Here is a 25,816-nt window from a genome sequence, read left to right on the forward strand (position 1 = left end):
CTAGAACACAACTCTAGAAAATGAACTGTTCAGATAAATAAAAAGACTAAAATGGCATCAATAACCAGTTCATCATGCATCATTGAAAAACAGCTAAAACTACAAATCCATAGAAATTTATTTTATCAAAAATATCTGCAACACAATTGCATAGATAAACACAAAATAGCTTAGATTATTTTTCTCTTTTCTGTAACAATAAGGAGAGAGTGCAGTAAATCAAGCGTTCCAGATTCTTCTTAAATACCAGGAAATAATAAATATCTCACAATATATTACTCCTTACGACTTTTGGATTAAATGTTTAGGGAACCAATCAGACGAACAGAAACAAGCCGAGATTTCCCTACGAATAAAAAGGAAATTAAACAATTCTTCACAGATCGGCAGAGCAAATCGAACAGGAACAACACCAAAATAAATCCTTCCAGAGATCGTCTCTTCCTCTTTGTGCTTCAGGTTCAACAGATTCAAACAAAAACAGAAATGATCTAATGCGTTGTGGTAATGTGGCGGCAGCAGGCAGCAGGTCTCCAGTTCAGGCGAACTGCTTGTAGAAGGCGACCTTAACGCGCTCGATCTGGTGGCACAGCTTGATGGCCGGGCCCAGCTTCAGGTCCATGCACTCCTGGACGGTGGGCAGCGTGAGCAGCAGCAGCGCCTGGCCGTCGATGTCCTGCACAACCACAGGACACAGGCCTCATAATCCACACATACGGGATTATTCTGCTCAGATTAACAGCCTGCCTACAGCATGAAGGTGGATACGTTAAAGACACTTCCTCTGTTTTCATTCCTTATGTCACATTTAAAAATGTTTGTTATTCCTGGTGAACAGTTTATGACCCCTGAATGACCCAAGATGGCCGCCGTAGCACTCTATTTACCACCATAAAGATGGCCGCCGCAGCGTGTCGTCATTTACCTCAGTAAAGATGGCCGCCGCAGCGTGTCGTTATTCACCTCAGTAAAGATGGCCGCCGCAGAGTGTCATCATTTACCTCAGTAAAGATGGCCACTGCAGAGTGTCATCATTTACCTCAGTAAAGATGGCCGCCGCAGCGTGTCGTTATTTACCTCAGTAAAGATGGCCGCCGCAGAGTGTCATCATTTACCTCAGTAAAGATGGCCACCGCAGAGTGTCATCATTTACCTCAGTAAAGATGGCCGCCGCAGTGTGTCGTTATTTACCTCAGTAAAGATGGCCGCCGCAGAGTGTCATCATTTACCTCAGTAAAGATGGCCGCCGCAGCATGTCGTTATTTACCTCAGTAAAGATGGCCGCCGCAGCGTGTCGTTATTTACCTCAGTAAAGATGGCCGCCGCAGTGTTTTTTTCTAAGCTTTTTCACACAGGGCTGGTTGTTGTCATTCGGTTCTGGTCTGTCATGTTTCTTTGCTTCAAAACTTCTTTTATAGTTTGTCAATTAAAAATATTTTAGTTTTTTTGACTCAGATTTACCACTTCAGCCCCTAGTGGCCGTCTGTGGTATTACATGTTCAGATTATTCATGAAGAAATTGATTTTTGTATTTCAGGCTGATAACAGATAATCTATTGAGTCATTCTGTGTGTTTCTCTGTGTGTGTCGAAATGTGTCTCTGTGTGTGTGTGTGTCTCTGCATCCGTGTGTGTGTGTGTGTGTGTGTGTGTGTGTGTGTGTACCTGCTCCTTGAAGATGTTGGCCAGTGATGCGCAGTCGGTGGAGTTGATGAACTGGACGACTTCGTCGACGCTCCACTCCAGTGGGTTCCGGTCCAGAACCAGCTGGCCATCCTCCTGCTCCACCTGAACGGATCAGAACGAGACTCTGACTGCGGGGTTCTGGTTGGACCCGGACCTGCAGGTTGGTGTTCCTGTCTCACCTTGACGTCTTTCTGTTGCTGCCTGTTGTTCTGGCTGCAGGTGGACAGGGAGCGGGTCGAGCGCCGGTGCCCGTCCGGAGGCTGGCGGTCGGCACCGAATGGTCCGGAGCCAAACGATCCAAACGCCTGTTACCATAACAACAGTTACTGGACGATAAATTTACACTATTACCATAAACAATAATATTTTGGTTTAAACTATTTTACTTGAATAAAATAGTTTATTGAAAAAACTTTTTTTAACCAACATTTTAAAAATCCAAACTAAATAAACAAAACAACTAAAAGAACCAAGGTGGCCGCCAGCACTGAGCCCGGTTCTGGTTCTGGTTCTGCTGGAGGTTTCTTCCTGTGTCTATATGCCCAGTATGGGAGACTACTGTAAAGTCACTTGTCGCCCCCTGCTGGCCAGGAGGACTAAATGCTGCCAATCTGGTGAGAAACTTTTTAAATTAATTTGAATAAAATTCTGAACATAATTAAACTGATTGTTGGAATTATGCGACACTGAATTGAAATAATAATTTTTTAGTGTTCTGACATATTTGCTGTGAATTAGAAATAAACTGAAATACTGAAGTTTCAAAAAGTGACTAGCTGAGAGCAAACAAAATGATGGAAATGGAAATTATCGATAGTATTAATTGATTTATTGATTAATGGTCTCAGGCTCACCGCGGCGCTGAAGGCTCTGCGCAGCGTCGCGGCCCGGCGTGGCCGCCCGCCGCCGCCGCTGGTCGCCTCCACAGACGAGGCGTCGGTTTGATCGTCTCGCGGCTCGGAGCTGCTGCCCTCGCTGCAGGACTGCATCAGCTCTTCATCCTCCTCCTCTTCCTCGTCGCTGTCCTGACGGACGGAGGAGAAATCAGGGTTAAAGTTCAGCTCCACAGCCCGCAGCATGACACTTCCACTACTAGCAGGTCATTTTAAAGAACCTCCATTTTATATAAACATCGATTATTAGAGACATGATGGAGATTGTTTTATATCAATAATTCATTAATATTGATTGAAAAACCACAAGACATTTCCACATTATAAGTCAAATATCTGCCAGTCAAACTTTTGTTTTTTAATCAATTATATATATTATATAAATAATGAATTATTTCTATAAAACAAGTTCCTTTATTTGCAGGATTTTTTTTTCTTATTTTAAGTGTACTGAGAGATTTACAGTAGAAACTAGACAGAAATACTTGGTAATATTGTGTTTTTACAGTGTGTGTGTGTGTGTGTGTGTGTGTGTGTGTTTTAGTTTCCTCAGATCAGATGGATTTTATAGCAAACTGTAAATAATTAAACTTCGGCTAAAATAAAATCTGAATTCAAACTTTTATAATGAATCAGTTTCAGTGAATCTGTTCATTGCAGATGAACTAGTTCCTCTGACCTGAGGAGATCCTGCAGCGGTGTAGTCCATGTTGGACGAGCGTCTCTTCTTCTGGACGAAGATGGCCTTCCTCTTCCTCCGTCGGCGCGCCGGCTTGGCCTCGTCTCCGGCCGCCGCCTTGGGGAGCCGCCTCTTCTTGCCGTAGTAATATGCTGCAGCAGAGGACAGAATGATGCTGCAGCAGGACAGAATGATGCTGCAGCAGAGGACAGAATGATGCTGCAGCAGGACAGAACGGTGCTGCAGCAGACGACAGAATGATGCTGCAGCAGAGGACAGAATGATGCTGCAGCAGACGACAGAATGATGCTGCAGCAGAGGACAGAATGATGCTGCAGCAGACGACAGAACGATGCTGCAGCAGGACAGAACGGTGCTGCAGCAGGACAGAATGGTGCTGCAGCAGAGGACAGAATGGTGCTGCAGCAGAGGACAGAATGGTGCTGCAGCAGAGGACAGAATGGTGCTGCAGCAGGACAGAATGGTGCTGCAGACTCACTGTATTTGGTCTTGGTCTGGACGGAGCAGTTCTCGGGGCATTTGTCGGCCATGAGGTCGGGGCCCAACAGGTTGGGGCAGCACTGCAGCTTCACACAAACCTTCCTGCAGAAATCTGGGATCTGCTCGGCCAGGCGAACGATGCGGACGGTGGAGCGATACGTTTTCCCCTTGTACCTGAGGAGAGACGCAGAATGAGTCGAACCCTCTGAACAACGGTTTCTAGTGGAAATGTCTTGGTGCTCAAAACTTCAGTTTGTTTAAATATTATTGTCAGATTATTTCAGCTACGCTGTAACTGAAATAATCTGACAATGAAACTAGAACTTTTTAATCAGTAGAGTAAAACTAGACCACGTGTGTCAAACTGGAGGCCTGGAGGCCAAATCTGACCCGCTGTAGCTTCTCATGTGGCCCTCTGGACTAAAAAGATTAAAGTTCTGTGCTTTAATATTTTATCAATCAAATCAAAGCCGTTTTTATCTGTTTGTTGCTGAATTACATCAATCAGTTCCTTCAGTTTTTAAATTCAGGTCAAATCAACAGAATTTATTCAAAAATGATCAAAAACGTTGGAGTTAAGTGATGCTAACTCCGACCTGCAGGGGGCAGTGCATCCTGCTTTTACTCCACTGCTGCTTCAGATTTACTTGATGCCACGTTATCGTCTGTAATATGATTTACTGTCATTCATGAACGTAAATATCAAAATTTATCACAATTATTTCTAAATCAGAAAATAACCAAACAGTGGTGGAGTCCAGAAGAATCTGATTTGTTTCAGATTATTGGATCCATAGGCAGCTTTTTATTGATTTTAAACTGGTTTTATTTCGGCCCTTTAAGAACACTGAGGATGATGAGATGAAGAAGAGTTTTCCTGTGCCGCTGCGCCGTCGCTCTGGAGGAAAGTGGTTCCTCCAGCAGGTTTTTCTGAATGGCAGCAGGGAGCGATGCCACTGACCCAAACATTAAACCCAAACATTAAATCCTGACCGTGGTGAGGAAGCGAGGCGCTATGAGTTTGTCCTACTTGGCTTTGAGCGTTTCCTCCTGGCTGTCCCAGCCGGGCTCCTGTAGCTGCTGCAGCTCCTTCAGGACGCGGCCCGGCTTGTAGGCGGCGTTGATCAGCATGCTGAGCAGCTGCAGCACAAACAACCAAACGCCGGTCAGGAGGAGGAACTGTGGCTGAGCGCGGCGCCGTCGGCTGCGGCTCACCTCCTTCAGCACCAGCGAACATTTCCCGGGCCCCACGGCGCGCGGCAGCTCTGCGATGCGGCCCTTGTTCAGGTACGGCCCCGAGAAGCAGCGGTGGTTCACGAAAACCCGGGAGCAGCAGAAGCGGCCGTTCGCTGCGCCTGACCAGGAAATAAACGGACGTTAGCAGAAGGTTAGCATTCATTCAGCCAATGAGATATTAAAGGGTTTTAGTTTCATGTTTTTCAAGCTGAACTTTGTTTCCTTCTGAATCAGCAGGAAAAACTGGATGAACAGATGGAATGTCGAAAAAACAAAAACAATAACTAATCGATGGATGGATGAATAAATCGATGGAAGGATTACTAATTTAAAAAATTCATTGAATGGAAAACAAAAAAACAGGTTCAGGTTAGGATATTTTTTCTCCATCAATGTTTTAAGAACGGCCAAATAAACTAAAATGTAGTTTATTAAAAACAAACTAAATTTAAAGTAATCGATGGCTCTTCTGGTCTTGCACTGGGAACCAGCAGATCCCTCCAGCTGAACCCAAACTGGGACTGGAATGACTCGGACCAGTAAAGACAGAACCGGGGCCAGAGCCCAGGCCACGCCCACCGATTATCCAGGCTGATGAATATTCATGAGGAAGTGGGCGGGTGATGATGATGATGATGAACTTGTTTAACCTGAAGAGTGATTTTCCCTTGAACTCGTTACATTAATTGCTGGGTAAATTACCCGTATCCATGGCGACGGGCTGGCAGGCGTTAACAGGAGGCACTTCGGCCGGCGGAGCCGACCTGCAGAAAAAACAGAACAAGTCAGAAAGCAGTGGGGGAGGGGCGAGGAAGATCTCGTGTTTCTCATACAAACAGAAAGTGATTTTATAATAATAATAACAATAATAATAATAATGAGATAAAAAGTTAAATGTGAACCACGGGATCTATCTGATGACAATTTATTGCTGGACTAAAATACCAAAAGTATTAAATACTGAAATGATTACGCATCATTTTAACACAATATATCCAATATTTAGTTGTGTAAATAATAAATTGTTGACATATTTTAATAATTTTAGACACAATTTGACCTAACATTATTAATTTTCCTGGAATCCTTCCTAAAATTACATCCAGAAATGTTTTCAAACTATTTCAAGTTTAGTTCGGGTCTGCCTCGTTCCTCCAACCCGTCTCTTGAACGTGGCGCCGTTTCTTACTGTTTCTCCGGCTGAACGACGGCGATCTTCTTCTGCTTCTGGCCTGCAGGACGACAGAAACACGAGGAGACGACGTCTTAATGCCACAGAAACGGAACAAACAGACGGTTTAAAGCGACAGCTGCTGCTGCGTTACTGTGGCGGTACGTACACACGGGCCTGAGCGGCGGGGTCAAAGGGTAAGCGTTGGCCTCACACCAGCCCACTGGGAAGATATCCATGGACTCTACATCCACGATGCATTCTGACTGCGGCTGCAGCACGCCTGCAGACAGGTGGCGCTGTTTGTCATGAATCCTTTCTAATTCCTCCTCCAGAGGGAAGTGAGCAGAGGGAATACCTTCCAGCCGCAGCCACAGCAGGCGGCCGCGGACCCGACTGATCCGGGCCACACACACTTCCTCTGGACGCGCCGGGTTCACCGCCTCCAGCCACATGTCCTCAGCAAAGCCTCGAGTGTCCCCGGTCTGACACACACACACACACACACACACACACACACACACACACACACACACACACACACACACACACACACACACACACACGGAGAGGAGGCGGTTAGTTCAACTCTCACAGCAAGAATCTAGATGAGTTTTTCTATGTTTAGCAGCAAACTAACTCTTTTCTTCATGTTATTCTGTACGAAAAGCTAAATATAAAATTTTATGAATTTAATTATTTAACACATCAGGCTGGGAGTTTAATGCCAATGAAAACATGAAGAGATATTTAGATTGTGTTTCATTTCACACTACGACTGCAGCTCAACATGGAGTTTATAAAGAGTCAGAAATTAGTGGCAATAATTCAGATTATTCTCAGATTATTCAGCTTGAGAGAAAAACGGGTTTTCATTTTTCACCATGTTATTCATTCATTCATTCATTCATAAATATCACAATTTCAAACCAAATATTTCATAAACAAGCTAAGTATTTAACTAAAACAGCTTCAAACCAATTATTTTGTTAGCAGGCTAAATATTTAGCATCTGACTAAATAATAATTAGGCTAAATAGTTAGCTCTAAGCTAAATAGTTAGCTTTAAGCTAAACATTTAGTTAGCTATATGCTAAATAGTTAGCTCTAGGCTAAATAGTTAGCCCTAAGCTAAATAGCTAGCTTTAAGCTAAATATTTAGTTAGCTATATGTTAAATAGTTAGCTCTAGGCTAATTAGTTTGCTCCTGTACAAATGTTCCTGCTGTTCTGTTATTTTCTCCCTGAGGGTTTTAATAGAAATATATTGGAATATGTTTTTGCGTTTTCTCCTAACTGATGATAATTTTGAGTTAGTTTTTAGTTTCTCAGTGAGAAATGTTTGATGATATGAGGGAACATGATCCGTTATTCCCGTCCTTACATCAGGAAAGCAGGCGTCTGGCGCTGCCTCGGAGCCGCTCTGCTTCAGGTAGTCGGCCCAGTCAAAGTCCGGGCCCTCGTAGCCCCCGGGCCGCTCCAGCGCCACGCCGTTCTTCAGACACCACTGGACCGGCAGGATGCCGGGCGAGTTGGCGTGGCACACGGTGGAGCGGGGTGCGTCTTCGGCGCAGAGGTCGTCCAAGGTCACCTGAAAGTAGGTGTCGCTGTAGACCTGGACAGGAAGCAGAACCGGGATTTCTCAGAGCTACTGGACTGGAAGCTGCTCATCTTATTAATCTGGGTTTTGATTTTTATCTCAGAGTGGCCAACTTTCTATTATTCCTATCTCAGTTTGACACAGCAGGAGCGCCGGTCTGTTTAAAGTTTAATCCGTTGTTAATGTGTCCAAATGCGTTTCAACTTTTGACTTTTCTTGAACCTCAGGAAAAGCAGCCGTTGTCACGGCAACTGCTACTGGAAATCCAAATAATCTAACTTTCCTGAACTATTGCTACTCTTGCTTGGTGGAAAGGAAAGGAAATTTAAGGATAGATTTCAGAGATTGGAAACATTAGATTCTTAGATTATGAGCTAATGTTTATGCTAATCTGAGGATTATTAATCTGACTTTTTACTCCAGCTGAATTCCTCTGGACCAGGAATGTCTCTGACAGAGTGGGATCAGTTTCACTGGCCTGATTGTTTTTACCATGACTAGTATCAATAACTTTGATTGTGTGATCTGGAACTCAAAGTGGGAGACGTCTCTGTTCGTCAGAGGAAGTTTCTGGAACAATGTCGTTATGAGATGAAAGGCAGAAGAACTTCCCTCCTGATTCATTCTCTGGAATCCAACGGCGTCAGGAAGGAGGCCGACTCCACAGAAGCATGCAAAGAATCCTGGAGCGCAGCCTGAGAGGCTGCAGCAGCTGCAGCATGCGCTGGGCCGTGCATCAGGGCGCCTCTTTAACTCACCTTGGTGACGGAAACGGGCCGGATGAGGAGCTGCTCCCACGGAGAAACCATCTCCAGCTTCATCCCGGTCCTGAAGGCGTGGCTGGGCAGGTCCGCGTGGTCCTGGTAACCATGGCAACCAGCCAGAGGGTTAGCACAAACCGGCGCCATGTTTAACAACGCACACAGGAAGGTTCAGGAAATCGAAAACAAGGCGGAAAAACAAACGTCTGGGACATCAAGACGGCAGAACTGTGTGACAATTCTGCCACTTCCTTATTGATATTTATAGAATTATAAATAAAGTTTAAAAAAATACAAAAATTAACAAAAGCATCTCAACAAATTCTTAAATTGTTTTCTGAGAATTAAATACGTTTCCCAAAATGGCTGCCATGACTGAGCGGTAACCATGGCGACTGACCTTGAACACCTCCAGCGGCAATGCGTCCTTCTGTCCATCCGCCTGCGCGTCCTGCAGAGCCTGCTGCCAGTCATGGTCGCTAAGCAACGGCCTGAGCTCTGATTGGGCAAAGCAGGATGATGTCATAGGTCACCGTCTGACCATCCAATCAAAACATTTTCCTACCAAACAAAGCCGAGGTCCAGAGCCAGCAGTCCAGCCCGGTTCTGACCTGCGGGCGGCTCCAGGGTCAGCTGGTTCTCCAGGGCCCAGCCCAGGGGGCGGAGCCTCACGTCCAGGTAGAACAGCCAGGTGTCCCGCGCCCGGTACCGCTCGCTCAGTCCGACGGGCCGCAGCCGGAGCCGGCCGCCGACATTCTGGACCACCCGGACCGGCCAGTACAGCAGCGGGTCCGAAAGGTTCTGCAGCTCCAGAACCGAGCCGGCCACGATCAGATCCACCGTGTTCTTCCCTCGCAGAGGCTGGAGGAACAATGACTGGGTCAGGACGGACCGGTTCTGATCAGTACGGACCGGTTCTGATCAGTACGGGTCGGTTCTGACGTTCTGCTGGTAGAACTGGGTCCTGCTGACATCAGAACTTCATGCTTGTTATTTTGGTGTTTAAACTTTTAATAATCACTGAAAAGTGACTGGAATATTTTCAATTTTTTGTCAAAAATAAAATCAGTTAAAATCTGATCTGGTCTGAAAAACTGATGTTTTAAACCTTGATGATGTCATAAAACAAACAGTTTTTATGAGTGGAAAGCAACTCACTCCCTCCAGCAGGTTGGCCGGCGCCGTTCTGGACCCGGTCAGGTCCTGAACCAGGAACTCTGTCCAGTCGCTGTATTTCTCCCTGATGGCTGCAGAAAGGTTAGCATCAATAATTAGTAAGAGATAGTGAATTATCATGAGTTATCATGAGTTATCATGAATTATCATGAATTATCATGAGTTATCATGAATTATCATGAGTTATCATGAGCTATCATTCCCATCTTCCCATTGGTTTGCTGCAGACATGTTCAGGCTTCATGGAGGAATGGAAGCAGGAAAACTGAATCTGGAACGTTTTAGAAAACGGCTTCTGATGAAACGACCAGCAGAAAAACAGCAGCTGATCAGAAATGAAGTTTGCATTCTGATCAGATCAAACGTCTCAGATTCATCCATAAACATCCCAAACACAAAAGAATAAATGTTGATTTGAGAGTCAGAATGAAATGAGACGAATCAGAAACCAGATCTTCAGGTGTCAACACAAACAAAACTTCAACTGATAAAACTGAAATTATTTTATTTTGTTCCAAAAGTATCAAACATGTTTGAATAAAATGATTCTTTTAACTTTTTCAAAACCTGATAAATGAAGTTTTAATCAGATGAAATCAGAACAGAAGATCTTCAGTTAGCAGCAGATTGATCTCCAAACAGAAACAGGTTAAAGTTTAGAACAACGAACATGAGAACCAGAAAAACTGAACATGCTGCAGTTTAAACACCAAACCAAACCAGCTGAACGGCTCCGTTAAGTTTGGTTTGGCAGCAGTTTGCTTCCTGTTGGCAGGAAGAACCTGCAGGGAGGCAAAAACCAGCAGGCCAGGAGCTGCCTTGTTTTTTAATGTTTGTAGATTTTTCTGCATGTTTCCTGAATGTTTGTAGATTTTTCTGCATGTTTCCTGAATGTTTGTAGGTTTTTCTGCATGTTTCCTGAATGTTTGTAGGTTTTTCTGCATGTTTCCTGAATGTTTGTAGATTTTTCTGCATGTTTCCTGAATGTTTGTAGGTTTTTCTGCATGTTTCCTGAATGTTTGTAGATTTTTCTGCATGTTTCCTGAATGTTTGTAGATTTTTCTGCATGTTTCCTGAATGTTTGTAGGTTTTTCTGCATGTTTCCTGAATGTTTGTAGATTTTTCTGCATGTTTCCTGAATGTTTGTAGGTTTTTCTGCATGTTTCCTGAATGTTTGTAGATTTTTCTGCATGTTTCCTGAATGTTTGTAGATTTTTCTGCATGTTTCCTGAATGTTTGTAGGTTTTTCTGCATGTTTCCTGAATGTTTGTAGGTTTTTCTGCATGTTTCCTGAATGTTTGTAGATTTTTCTGCATGTTTCCTGAATGTTTGTAGGTTTTTCTGCATGTTTCCTGAATGTTTGTAGATTTTTCTGCATGTTTCCTGAATGTTTGTAGGTTTTTCTGCATGTTTCCTGAATGTTTGTAGGTTTTTCTGCATGTTTCCTGAATGTTTGTAGATTTTTCTGCATGTTTCCTGAATGTTTGTAGATTTTTTTCTGCATGTTTCCTGCAGCCTCCCTGCAGCTCGGCTCTTTCATTGGGAACCAAGTCGCCTCCATTCAGCTTCCTCATATTTGCTCCCAGTTCTCCGTCTCTTACTGGAAGTTATTGAATGCGGCCGCGCTGCGTCACTCAACTGAAATGTTGTTCAGATTATTTTTCCTCAGAAAACAATCTGACTAATCTGAGAGGAAATGTTTTACTCAGAAACATTCCCAGAAAACCTTTTTGCCGTATTTTTACAAGAAAATGAAAACCATTTCCTCTTAAATGTTAGATTTTTATATTTGAAATGTTTGTTGAGAGTAAAGTGAAACTGAACCAAATTCCTTATTTATGAAAACAAAATGGGCCAAAAAAACTGATTCTGATTTGTTGAGTTTAAAACAGAAAAAACTCAAACTGTGGAAATTTATGGCCGATTTTTTAATCTGTCTGGAATAAAAAGCAAAAATATTTATATGTTTAAACAACACAATTAGAAATTATGTTTATTATTTACAATTTTATTAATTCTCGTCATTTATTTAGATTTTTTAATCTTATGATTTTAAATGTTATATTACTTGAATCATTTTTAATACCGGCGGATCATCAGGAGTTTTAATTCCTACCAAAATAAAAGGTTCTGCATACAGAACCAGCAAGAAAAACCCAATCGGATCGATCCAAACCAGAGCCGAAATGAACAGAATCCATTTACTTCCTGTCCAGCTGACAACTTGGTTCCCAACCAGAGAGAAGAACCAGACTGTTCCGGATCAGAACCAGATCCAGAACCACAGGCCCAGAATCAGGATCAGAGCCAGATGTAGAACCACAGGCCCGGTCTAATAATAAAAGTGTTTTTATTTTCAGTTTTGGGTAATCATTTCTGTTTGCAGACTCTTCCCGTCGTTTTCTCACTTTGCTTTTGTTCGTGTGAACATTTACTGGAACAGCCGTGTGTGTGTGTGTGTGTGTGTGTGTGTGCGTGTGTGTGTGTGTGTGTGTGTGTGGTGGCGTGTGTGTGTGATGTAATCATCAAGTGAGAAGTTGTGGCTTTTAAGAAGCAGTTGTGTTTTCACACTCAGACATTTAACGTTTATTGGTGATAAATTCAGTGAAGTTTCTTCGTTTGGCTCCAGTTTGACGTCGACTCTAAAAATCAGGATTTTAAACTAAATTATTTCAGTTTAATGAATCAATAAGTTGAGTAACAAGCAGCTGGTTTTCCTGACTGTAACGTTCTGCTGGTTAGTAGGAACTTTATTTTCTCTCCATCTGCAGAGACTCGTTCAGAAATAGAAGAACTATTTTTACAGATCCTGTCCAGATTATCAGCTCAGAGAAAACTGCTGAAATTAAAGATGATCTAATCTGAAATAAACAGATCAGTTCTCACAGTGAAGATGCACAAACCACAGCTTGAACAGCTCATCCTTCAAGCAAACTAAGGAAGATCTGCTTCTGAAACAGTTTGCATGGTTTTAAATAAAATGTCCAGAAAAGTCACAGAAATTTGTGAAAAGCTGCAGTTTCCTGTGCAGGAGGTTTGAAGAAGATGTTAGTGATCTGGATGTGAACAGAGGAGTTCACAGTGTTCAGGACTGGCTCACCTCCCATTTCATTTCCACCTAGGATAATCTGGGAATCAAATATTAGTGCTTTATGAGAGAGCACAGATAACGATTACCTGAGTTAATCTCAAAGTTGGTAAACTTTCAGTTTCAAGCATCTATCATCCTGATGTGAGTGAAACCTCTTCACATCACACTGAGATTGATCTGGTTATTTCTGTTATAACTGCATCAATAAGTTCCAATCATGGAAATCATTCTAAGACTGGGGATGAGCATTTATCGCATCGATTATCATTTATCGTGATAAATGATTTAAAAAAGTACAATAAATTCCAGTTGATGAAATAAAACAGTTTGTATTGTCTGGATTATTACAGTTACTAGTTTATGTAACATCAACATAAAAACCTCAGGCTGAACATCAATATGGGAATGATCTGGGGATTAATTATTGATTAGCTGATTAATAACTGGATATAAATGTTGATTAATAGGATGTTTTTTACAGAACCAGTGAAGCTAAAACTGCATGTAGTTTAGTTCTGACTGAACAGATTTACAGACAATGTTTTTATTTTGTAGTTTTGGTTTAATATCTGTTCTTTCAGCAAATGGTCCGTTCACTCCAGTTAATGATTCATCTATTAATAAATTAGTTGATTACTTCAATAATTTATTTAATCCTATTTTAGATTCTTGTTTTTAAGATAATTATAATTTTGTCTCTTTCTGCTGCTGTGAAAACTTTTTTCCCCATCATGGAATCATAAAGTTCATTGGATTTAATCTAATCTTAAATTATGGATTAGAGTAACATCCTGCGCTGCTCACTTTTCAGGGAATGAAAGAAAAAATAAAGTTCCCAATGATTTCTGCAGCCAAAATATAAATATAAATACATATAAATCACTGAAACTGAGAAAACTTTAAATCCTGCTGAGGTTAATAATAAAGTTTGAACGAATGAAATTAAAAAATCAAATTAATATTTGACTGATGTGGAATAATTTCTGTGTTTATGCAGAAATGTGAAAATCAAAGATGGCCGCCGTTACAGTCTTCCTCACAAACAGGAAATGTTTTCACAAAGTTTCTGGAAATAAAATCAGCTCAAACAGCAGCTAAATGTTGAATTCTTTATGACACAAAACATAATTAATTACTTAAATGTGAATTAAAACTATTTAATTTCTCTGTTGTTTCCAGGCAGAAATCAACTTCCTGGTTGGAAGCAGATCAACCAGTTTATGAGTAATTAGCTAAATTTGTTCAGCCTAAAGTGCAAAGAAAAACCCCCCATTTCAGCCGTGCACACACACACACACCACCACCCCCCACCCTCCCACACATCCACACACACACACACACACACACACACACACACACACACACACACACACACACACACACACACACACGCACACACACACACACGTGCAGGTCTGGCAGGCAGGAAGCCGTGTGGTGAATTCATTATGCAAATCCTCAGTCAAGAGTTTTTCTGCAAGCAGCTACTAAAGCACATGGCCAAATGGAGCCTGAAAAATTAGAAATCTATGTCCTAAACACACACACACACACACACACACACCAACACACACACACACCCACACCAACACACACACACACACACCAACACACACACACACCCACACCAACACACACACACACACACACCAACACACTTATGTCTGTTCTTGTCTAACGCTGCAGCGGCGCCTCAACCTGATTGGCTGATCCTGATGAATGAGGGAGCGAGTCAGACCGGAGAGCAAGGTGCGTTCATACCGACTGCTTTCTCCCTCCTAACGTTCCCTGAACACATCGCGCTGCGTTCAGTTACTTTATTTTATTCCTGAGTATTTCTTGAACGACTATTTCTTAATTTTACTTGAGTAGAAATAATAAATTTTTGGTTCTCCTCTCACCTGGATAAATTTGTATTTTTTAATTAAATGATCAGATTCTTAAGTTTTCTCAGGTTTTCTTTGATACTAAAGTAATTTTTTGATCTGAAAAATTGAAGTGAAATGTAAAAAGAAACAAAATCTGGAAAGGGGAGAAAACTTTTCTCAGCTTTTTTTTACTGCCATTCAATACTAATTATGAATAATCTGAGGAATTTGTCCTGAAACAGAATCGTCTGTTACAAATCTTTGATTATCTGCAAATGTTTATTTACAGATATTTGTTATTTTACATAAAAGTCTGAATTTCTAGACACAAAGAATATTTTATGGTGATTTCTACTGAGATATTAATATTCATTTATGTTTTGTTTGACTTCTGGATCCATTTTGTCCCAAAGAGAAACAAATAAAACAATCCATGTTTCAGTGAGTCTGGAGAACAGAAACAACGTCACGTTTTCTGTTCTGTCTGCGTCTCTGATGTGATAAAATGAGGGAAAACCGTCCAGAACTTTCTTCCTGCGTCCGCACAAAACTGATGCATTATGGGTATAAAAATGAGAGAAAGCTGAGAAAAAAACCACAAAAAGAAATCCAAAGAATCATTCACCTTAAAACTTGCTTTATATTTTAAAATCCTCATTTTAAATGGTCCAATCAGAAGCTCCCAAATTCAGCTCAAACTGGAATCAAGCGATCTGATTGGACGATCTCTTACTGTTTGACTTCAGACAGGAAGCTGTTTATTTTTATTTATTTTTTATCAGAGCTCCACGTTTCTGTCTGAACCGCCTCGCTTTATCACCGCAGCACAGCAGCGTGTGTGTGTGTGTGTGTGCGTGTGTGTGTGTTATCTCAGCTAAGACACTCGCTCAGCACTCGCCTACAGAGCATGCAGGGAGAGGAGAGCAGTGAGGAAGAGGAGGAGGACGAAGCATGCAGCTGGAGCAGCTTACCTGTCCTCAGGTAAGAGTTCTCTGAGAAGTGAAAGAACAAAACGAGACGGAAACAGGTTAACACAGCTGTAAACTGTCACACACACACACACACCCCACCCCCACACACGCCTACACACACACACACACACACACCCGTGCGCGCACACACACACCTGAATATAAATTTATAATACGAGGTATTTTAAAAATAATAATAAAATTTTTTTCGACCAGATCAAACTGATCGATTAATCATTAATTGGACTTTGAGGCTGAAAAGGCAATTCGCTGAAAGAAAAACAGCAAATTTTTATTCGCCAATTAAAATGTTGACAAAAATATCAACATTTTACATTTAAATGAAAAACAACCTTTAGTCAGAACTTGTCTAGTCACAGCTTTAACATTTTGTAAAAAAATCTCCTATTAGTCACCTTTGACATCCAGTTACTAATCAGTTAATCAATAATTAATGGTCTTTGCTCTCTATTGCTGTTCAGCTTCTCTGATGTTGATGGATTTTTAGCTGCAGATTCAAACATTCAGTGAAGTGATGCTGCTGTAAGAAAAACATTTATTTAAAACAATCAGCCAAAACCAAAACCAGAACCAGAACCAGAACCGCCGGCTGAGCAACTGGACCTGAAGAACTAGCTTTTTATCAATTATTCAGCATGTTCTAATTAATCAACAGTTGTTGCCTTCATGCAGCCTTATCTGGGCTTTAATGAACTCCTAATCTGTTGACCTTTGACCTCTTAAATCAGCTGAACTGAAAGCAGAACTTTTCAGAACTGATGGAGAACCAGCTGTCACTGAGCTCAGACGGCGTCACGGCGGAGGAACTCGATCCGTTATCAGACGTTTTTCTGAGTCACTTTTGCCTCATCGGCAGAGACGTTGAATTCTCCAGCGAGTCGAACATCGGGTCAAACCAACGAAGTCTCACTGGATGTGAACGCCGAGCAAAAACTGGTGAATAATCATATAAATTATTCCGGCTTCAAGAAATGAAAGATTAGGATTCAGGAAAATAAACATTAGCATAAAAATATGCTTAAATGTAAATACTGCAGTTACTGCAGCACATGTTTTCATGCTTCCATAGAGCTACCATCCCAGTGTGCACACATAAAATCAAGCTTAACTACCTTCAATTACTGATCTTTGATTTGACCATCATTAAGAGTTGTAATGGCATAAAATGGGATGTTTTCTACCTTCACACAGAGGAACATGTGGTGGTCTGAACATGAGGTCGGCTGCAGAACTTTATCCATTTACTGCGTTATTCCAGACTCTCTTTGGGTTTTGGAAATGTAATAAATCCTATTCTGTCCTCTAAACGCTCCGGGTAACGGCTGCCAGGATTACATCTGACAACGTCTCATTATATTATTTTCCTCTGAATTTCTGACCGCAGCGCATCAGCGACGACGAACCGCGGCCATGTTGACAGAGGTTTGGTTCCTCCAGATAACGGGCGCGAACTTCAGGACAAATAGTGACAGCCGATTGGCGAGTAGATCACCAACCCGCTAGAATAACTGACTGGTGGCGTCATGTCGACTGACCCTTCCGTGAAATCGACTTATTCATCAGAAACCAGCAGCCGTTATGTGAGGAGCCAGCGGGTGGCCCTACCTTCTGGAGGCGTCAGCGTCTTGTGGTTCTGGGCGCACCAGCCCACCGGGTGCAGCTCGGCCGTCATCACGTCGCACCAGAAGTCGGCCCTGCGGTCGTCGCCGTAGCCGCTGTAGCGCAGCAGCAGCAGCTGGCCGCAGGTGGTGATGATGGTGGCCACCCAGTAGGTCTCTGGGCTGCTCTTACTGGCCACCTCCAGCTTCATGCCAGGCTGGAAGCTGCTCTGCAGGCTGACCTCCACCTGCAGGGGGCAGCAGCGAGAGGAAGTCGCCAACGGACTGGTTTTAGCTTTCACCTTTACTAGAAGGTTAAAAATGTTTCTGAAACAAACTGCTGCTGATTTAAAGCTAAACAGAAAACAGAAAAGTGGTGATATTTATTATTTTAAAGTGTTTTAGGCATTCAGTAAAAATCACAATAATCAGTTTAACGTTTATTAGTGTCTCATGTTGCATTAGAAAAAAACGCAGAATAACTTATTAATTATGATAAATTATTAAACTAGAACAGAAAAGTTGGTGTTAATATCTGACAGAAATACACTCCACATACTGTTTAGGACTGAAACAATTAATCAATTATTAAAATAATAAGAATTATGACTTTTTAAAATAAAAGTGAAATGATGGAATATTTCAACAATTTTCTTTATAAAGTTGTTCTTCTTACAAAAATCACTTTTCGTGACTTAACCTGGACTTTTACATTTCTGAGTCATATAAACCTGAGAAATTAAATATTAAAATCAAATTTGGTGAAATAAGACAAATAGCAAACAAAACTAACAACACAATCATTTTTCATTCATGAGTTTTGTCAGGTGAAAATGAAAGAAGGAAAGTTAAACAGATTCTACTGAAAATAATTGAGATTGTGGTCAGACTGAGGTTTCAGCAGCAACATGAAGCGTTTAAAACCGTCTGCCCAGAGAAAGGAAAACCGAATCCAACAATCTCAGGAATAAACAATACAGGCCACTTCCTGCTGCAGCGCCGACTGTGTGTGTGTGTGTGTGTGTGTGTGTGTGTGTGTGTGTGTGTGTGTGCCCAGGAGTCAGCATTGTTTCAAGCAGACAGAAGAACGAGGGCAGCTCTTCACTGAGACTCCCAGTAACTCGTTTAGCCCCGCCCCCTCGCCCACAGAGAGCCAATCACCACGCAGCTCATTCAGCATCAGGACCCACTGCGTCTCCTCCATCGCTGAAACACCAACACACCTTTAAAAACCAAACCAGGAAACCAGCCGGAGTCTGGTGGTTGCTATGGAAACGCAGTGACACCAATTTCACTGGATTTCTATTGAAACTAAATGTTTGTTTTGCAGGAGTTACTGGATGTTGGTGTGGAGCTGGAAGAAATCCAGAGCTGGTTTATCACCCAGATCATAGAGATGCAATAACAGATTCTATTTAATACTTTTTATGAATAAGTTTTGTGCTAAAGTGGAAAAGATGGTGTTTTATCTTGTTAAACTATTTTAAAAAACTAATAATCACCATTTAGAAATCTAACTGAGGTGATGAACGGGACTGTGTTGAACAGAGAAAGTCATAAAATGCAATTTCACTTGGAAAATAGTTTACAAACAGCTAAAGGTCGAGGGGTCAAGCAGAAAGAGCGCGGCGGCGGCGTACATGTCTGAAGATGGTGTGTGGGGCGGCGGTGGCTCCCGTCTCCTCCAAGTACTCCTCCCACATGAACTCTTCCTCCATGGACTCGGCACCTGAACGCAACATGAACACACCACAACTCAGTCAGCATGAATAACACAAAGATTATTCCTTTCATTAACATCACATTCCACAAATATTCAGGAGTTCCTAAACCTTTAAAAACTGGTTTTAGAGATCAAGACATTTTCTTTCATTTTTTCTCTTCCAACAAATGAGCCATAAATGAGAAAAAACATTTAAAGGTGATTCTGCTGCTGCAAACTAAATTTAACGACAATTTAAAAAATCTTTTTCCTTCTTTTATAATTATGATCCATGTTGTTTCTATCACAGCCTGAGGAATATTTAAGTAGTTTCATTAACATTCTGGTAATAATTTCCATAATCTGCATCTCTTAACAAAATAATTCACATAAACGTCCTGATGATGCAGGAAGGAATGAGTCTCCCTGCTGCAGCTGATACACCAGCTTGCTGCAGCCGCTGCAGCTTTTCTGTTGGTTTGTTAGAAAAGTTGAACCGTTAAACTACTGAGCCAAGTGGAAATGCAAAAACTTTTGTTTTTTTTTTTTGGAGTTTGCCACCTGCATCAGAATGATTTTTCTTTGTTGCGGAAAAGTTGAGTATTAACAAAATGTTTGTGTTTGGAGACGTTGCCATGCTCAGTTTAGTGTTGTGTAACAGCGGCAGGTGGTGAGGCGTTCAGGAAACCCCTGAATTTCAACACTTTCCAAGTAAATTCTGTGAGAAACGTGCTGACAGTCTGCAGGCGATCAGAGCTGCTGCAGAGCTCTGACTCAGTTTGGCTAAATGCAGATGCAGGCCACACTTTTCAGATTTGATCAGAAACTGTTGAAAACGGCTCCTGATCAATAAAATCCAGCTGAAGTGAAGCCGATTCTGGTCCTGGCTTCCTGCAGTTACTGATCTCACCTGTGGTCACCTGTTGCTCCTTCCCATTGGTCGGCTGATCCTGAGCCCCCGTCTGCATCCTGCCGCTTTGACCTTTGAACTCTCCTGAGGCTTCAGTTCGGCCTCAGAGCATTGCTTCACGTCCCAATCAGACCTGCAGGACAAAAGTTCAGACTGCAAGTTTTTTTCACAGACACTGCAAACAATTTTTTACCAAATTAGCATTTTGATATAAACCTCTTAAAAAATGTTTTTCTGACTTTATATGCAGATTTTAATTGTTTGAATTTTCCTACTTTTTGTATGAATGTTTGTATTTTGTATTTGTTGTATGGGTACATATTGAAATTAGCATTTAGATAAATCTAATACATCTACATTCATCATATATTAATGTAAGGGATTTTTTTAAAAATAGACATAAATACATTTCACAACCAGAGCAGCAAATGAAACACCAACAGCTTCACAGCGTTGATCCAACAAGATTAATCTGTTCAGTCAGAGAAATCAGGAGTGGAACAGCAAATGGAAAATAAATAAACTGACAAAAGTCTGACTAAAAAAACTCAGCAGGAATAAAAGGAGAATTTCCAGTTTCTTTAGAATAAAATGAAAAATACGCAAAGCAAAAATCCTGCAGACATTAAAGAGGAAGTTAGTCTAAACTCTGCAGTTATTTATCAGCCTGTAATTGCAGCCTCTGCAGCGCAACGTCTGCCGGACGTCTGCACGCCTCAGCAGAAACTAAACCAATCAGAGTCACAGGAAGCAGAAAAACTGGAAGGACGCGACCGAGGCGACGAAACCCATGAGAAAACGTCCACGCATGACGGAGAACCAGGAGTGACGAAAATCAGAAAATATGGAAAACAAAACATGAATCTGACACAAACAACAAACTGACTTCCAGTTTTCAGCTTCGCTGGATGCAGATCCGTTCCCGCCGTTGCCATGGTAACTCAGACCCCAACAGGTAGAGCATGTAAGTGATGATGATGAAGGCTCTGAGCTTCATCATCTTCATCGCTGTGACTTCCTGCTTTGTGTGAAAGGTCAAAGGGCAAAGCAGCAGAGCAGATGTGAAGCGGGAAAACTGTTTTTTAAATCTTTAAACGTCCTAGTTCAAGCACTTTCCTGCAGGTCTCGATGGGCTCTTCTACATTTCTAATCCCGTACAGCAGGGGCGTCCAATGTGTGGTTTGGGGGCCTTTTGTGTCCCCTAAACTGACTCTGTGCGGCCTCTGAAAGCAACTCAAGGAAAATATGGCCGCCACCGACAGTTGATTTAATTAGGCCAGAAATTAAACCAATAAATTTCAACATTTTTACAAAATATTTATCCGAATGAACCAAAGAATGGGTCGAAACCCACAAAACCGGGCAGCGCGTCAAAGATGGCTGCTTCATCAGAGCAGCTCTGAAACCGACGGAGGTGATTCATGTCGCAGCTGCTGCCTGTTAGCCTAAACCTGCTAGCTGTTAGCCTAAACCTGCTAGCTGTTAGCCTAAACTTGCTAGCTGTTAGCCTAAAGCTGCTAGCCTAAACCTGCCAGCTGTTAGCAGCGTTCTGAGAGGAAAACCTCACAGATCGCAGAAACACGGATAAATGGAAACACTCGGCTGCTGTTTGGGCTCAGAGGGAGTGTGTGCAGAGCGGTACAAAGGCCGACAGTCTCCACACACACACACACGCCCCCACACACACACCCCCACACCCCCACACACAGATCCTGTTGTGTAAACACTCTGGCCTAACGTGGCTCACATGATGCTTTTCCTCCTGAAGAGTTTGTTCATTTTTTAAAAACATGCTTCAGTATCTTCCACGTTTTTCGGTATTTTTATCTGGATTTTGTTAAACTGACCCTGAACACACCGTCCCCATCATGGTGGTGGCAGCATTATGCTGAGGCTGTTTTCCAGCCAGTGGAAGCTGCTTCAGAGCTGATGGAGAGAAATCCAGGAGATATTTTAACAGAAGTGAACAAAAACAGTCCAGATATTAATTCTGATGTGAATCTGATCACCATTAGATTAAAAATAATTGTCCACTAATTTAGCAATCAATCGTTAACTGGAGACTCAAAAATGGTATTTTGTTGAAAGAATAACGCTCAAACTATTAGTTTTAGTTTTATCTTCATCTGGTTCAGATTCACTACAGCAGTGGTTCCCAAAGATTTTCTGGGCCCTTTGGATCACAATAAAATCCCCAAAACAGAAAAAATTTATAAACTGGTCACACACATCGTTCAACCAGACATAAACCTAAACACACATTTTGTTTTCAAACTCCACTGAACTTTATTTCACACTTCAGGTTGCAACAAAACAAACTACAAACCGTCTTTACAGTGAAACACTTTTGTATAACTGGTTTTCTTTTTTTTCATTCATCCATACTGCTTCCTGCGCCCCCTGCAGTGGCACTGCGACCCTCTAGGGGGCGCGCCCCACACTATGGGAACCACTGCTCTACAGGAATGTTACTATATTTGTTAAATGTTTATTTTCTTATTTTAGAATGATTTAACTACTGGTTTATTTGAATATCAATGTATTTCTAATACATTTTCTAATACAAAAAGTTTTAACTGATTCAATGAAAATCTGCATAATGTACCGATTTTCTTTTATTTCATTAATCAATTAATCACTTAAAAATATAGAAATTTAATTTGCCCTCTTAAACCTTTTTGTACAATAATAAAAATACATTAAAAGATGCAAATGAACAAATAGTTAAATTTCTTTTTTAAATAACAAAATAAACCTTTTTTTGCCTAAAATGTAATTTTCCTTCAGTGAATCTGAAACAAATGAAGATAAAACTAAAACTTTACAACTTCAGAAGTTTTGGTTAAATTATATTTACAGACAAAAAGTTTTCATCTTAAATTCAAAATGTTTATATTTTGTAATTTTTGCTGTTTTTTTTACCAGATGGCCTTTTTGAGCCTCCAGCTACAAATTAATTGATTACTGATAATTGATAATTACTGTAATAACTGATTAATCACGATTAATCGTTTTCAGTGCAACAGGTTTTGGCTGAAGAAGAAACTCTCAGATACGATTCACCTGCATGAGATTTGGTCAAACATTTTATTGATGGGATGTTTACGGAGTTTTCCAGCCTCATTCCCAGTTTGCATCCATGACCCTGTGGAGCGCCCCCTGCTGCTCACACCTCTCATTACAATCTGGTAAAGAATCAATCAGCCAGTCTGCACTGATCAGCTCTGGATGGTAAGGCTCTTCCGTTAAACTCGTTTCCTCCAGGTGTTTGGTTTCCAGGTTTGGTTTCTAGGTTTGGTTTCCAGGTTTGGTTTCCAGGTTTGGTTTCCAGGTCTGGTTTCCAGGTTGGGGCTCAGTGGCGCCTCCTGCAGGAAGCTCAGGGCGGATTAAGCGGCCGCTGCCGTTAATCTGAGCGGGTCGCTGGAGGCCCCGCCGCCTCAGATTGAGAGTTTTTAATTGATTGGCCCCAGATGGGCGCCGGGCGCCACGTGCTGCCCTTCTGCCATCCACCACAGATTTAATGAGGGATTAGGAGATTAACTCCCACTGCAGGCCCGGCTTACCGCCTACTGGGCTCTGCTGTTCCCGACTCGTCCAGAGCCGGTTCTGGTTCTGGCTCTGGATGGATCGACACAGGCGACCCGACCAGAGCCAACAGAGTCACAGGACTAAAGATCTGATCCGTCAAAGTGAAAAAACTTTTGGGTGATTTTAAACCAAACTGGATTCTGAATAATCTCCTGTTGAGATTTTCACTTTTCATCTAAAACCTGCAGGTTTTTCCTCGTCTTCCTTCTCCACATCGAAACATTTCTACAGGAAAAACTGAAAATATATAAAAAATGGAACCAGAAGTTGCATGAAACCTGTAGAGTACTGCAGGTTAATGAAGATCTGACTGCTTCTGATCAGATCAATAAAAATATTCAGTTTTCAAACGATTTTCTGATCTTTCAAACCCAAAAAAAACAAACTTTGGGTGATTTTTTCTTTTACAATACTGGACTCTAAATGATTAGTTCATTGAACAATCATTCAGGAAAATGTAGTTTCTAATGTTTGTCTGAGAAAAACTGGGATTATTGAGTTTTTGACCAATCAGAGCTGATCCTGGATAAATTGGCGCATCCTTCAGGATAATCAGAAAAATCAGAAATAAGAACTTCAGAAACGGATCGATATTCAGTCTGACTCTCTCTGACTCTTTTGCTTCCGCTGTTGGATCTGGAGCAGGAATCTTCTGGAAAAATGACCAGAACTCCCAGCCAGAAATATTCTGGATATTTCCCGGAGTGCGCGGGCTTTGCGTGGGGTGTTGCGTGACGGCGTGCCACGCTGAAAGAGCGTTTTGGGAGAAAAGTGAAAGAGGAAACGCGGCGCGCTCAGAGGAAGATGAGGCTGGGTGGAACCAGCCGCCCTGCAGCTCTTAGACTTTGCACACTAAAAAACTGCAGCGGAAAAAAACTCCCACGGAGATGCCCCACGCACACTTCGGATTTAATTGATTAAATCTCGCGTGTGTCCATCAAAAGAAACCGAACCGGAGCCGGTCGGAGCCGCGGTTCGGTTTTTTCCTCCTTCAAAGATTTTCGGAGGCAGTTTTCAGCTCTTCCACTCGACCAGCTCACAGCCCGCCATGTTGAGACTGCCGTGACATTTCCACACTGTCCGGTGCTTTCCCACGGACTTATTTCTCTCACGGCTGACGAAGAAAAATGTCCCGCGAGTCGCGTCATCGACAAAAACACACCAAGAAACCATTTTTACGTCGCGAGGAAATTCAACTTAAACCCCACGTTATTCGGTTTTTATTTAATTTCCTGTTTTTCCTCAGCGTGGAAAATAAAATGAAACATTTTTACCGGTTTGCGGGGTCCGCTGAGGGGCTGGGGGCAGGAAGAGTCCCGCAGAAACTAGTTTATCGCTTCTTCCTCCTGCAGAAACACACCGACTCACTCCGAGAGCGTCTAAAAGCAGCAGCAGGAGGAAAGAACTCGCTGCGTGGGTCCGCCGCGTCCACGCAGCGCAAACCGGAACCTACGGAGGTAAAGAAGCGTCGGGAAGCGGGCCGGGGCCCTCACCTGTCTTACCTGTCCCGGTTTGTCCTCCGCAGACCCCCCCTCCTCCTGTCTCAGCTGCTGCCGCCGCTGCCCCCGTTTCAATATGGCATCTCCCCACTGCGCATGTCCGCAAACATGTAGAGATATTTTGGAGCCAACTCCTCCACTGACCTTTCAGCGCAGAGAGAAACGGCGCAGAAAAACCCAAAGATCAGGCTGCGGCGAGCAACTGACGCACACGCAGCGTCAGCGCACGCTCAACCAGGAAGTCCGTCTGTTCGGTCTGCGCGAGCTTCACAGCAATAAAACCAACAGACAATAAAAGCAACAATAAAAGATTTTATGGGAAGTTTTCTGTTTCCATCTCTCTGCAGGAGTTTCTCCTGATTTGGAACTAAATTGTTTTTGGGGTTTGATTGAAACTTTGGTTTTATTTTATAGTTTAATGTTAATTCATCAATTCGTTTCAACAACTTAATTCAGTATTTATTTTATTACTGAGTCAGTATATTTGTTTAAACAGCCATTCTACATTAATACATCTGTTTTCACCTGGTTAGATAAACTTACAATAAAAACTTTATTATTTATTTATTAGTGTTTCTCTGTTTCTTTATTCTCTCCATACCCGGGTCATCATCTGTTCTCTGACCCGTTTCCTGTCACTTCGTGGTTCTGTCTGATCTCAGATGGGCGCTGGGTTCTGGTTCTGGTTCTGGTTGAGGTATCCTGTCCACTGTCGCCACATGCTTGTTCATAAGGACTGAATCAGAACCAAAAGATTCTTTCCATTCTGATCAGTTTTAGGATCTGATTGGTGAATCTGATCGATTATTTTAATCTGTTTTTCTTGTAAAATGATATTTTGTTGTGAGATTAATCGATCACCTATTT

At 42.0% G+C, this 25,816-nt stretch overlaps 1 protein-coding gene across 5 annotated transcripts; it reads right to left on the reverse strand.

Moving 5' to 3' along the window:
* Window positions 1–102: 102 nt before the first annotated feature.
* On the reverse strand, window positions 103–25,313 carry sfmbt2 (Scm like with four mbt domains 2). 5 transcript variants are annotated; one of them, XM_023350252.1, is made up of 22 exons: window positions 24,953–25,313; window positions 19,863–19,995; window positions 18,891–18,979; window positions 17,258–17,498; window positions 15,632–15,652; window positions 9,684–9,772; window positions 9,137–9,386; window positions 8,926–9,023; window positions 8,523–8,624; window positions 7,549–7,779; window positions 6,524–6,650; window positions 6,335–6,448; window positions 6,184–6,226; window positions 5,697–5,758; window positions 4,974–5,113; window positions 4,789–4,898; window positions 3,757–3,932; window positions 3,258–3,409; window positions 2,540–2,710; window positions 1,865–1,990; window positions 1,665–1,778; window positions 103–676 (listed from the first exon to the last, which is right to left on the reverse strand). In XM_023350252.1, the coding sequence occupies exons 2-22, from the start codon at window positions 19,918–19,920 to the stop codon at window positions 539–541; spliced, it is 2,652 nt and encodes an 883-aa protein (XP_023206020.1). In that variant the 5' UTR covers window positions 19,921–19,995; window positions 24,953–25,313; the 3' UTR covers window positions 103–538. The 5 variants fall into 5 exon arrangements, with proteins under 5 accessions (XP_023206020.1, XP_023206018.1, XP_014328257.2 ...); XM_023350250.1 differs by having other exon boundaries at window positions 1,665–1,787; window positions 24,953–25,311; XM_014472771.2 differs by having other exon boundaries at window positions 1,665–1,787; window positions 24,944–25,311.
* Between the last annotated feature and the right edge of the window lie 503 nt (window positions 25,314–25,816).

The sequence above is a fragment of the Xiphophorus maculatus genome, chromosome 17 (genome assembly GCF_002775205.1).
Source record: "Xiphophorus maculatus strain JP 163 A chromosome 17, X_maculatus-5.0-male, whole genome shotgun sequence".
Taxonomy (NCBI): Eukaryota; Metazoa; Chordata; class Actinopteri; order Cyprinodontiformes; family Poeciliidae; genus Xiphophorus; species Xiphophorus maculatus.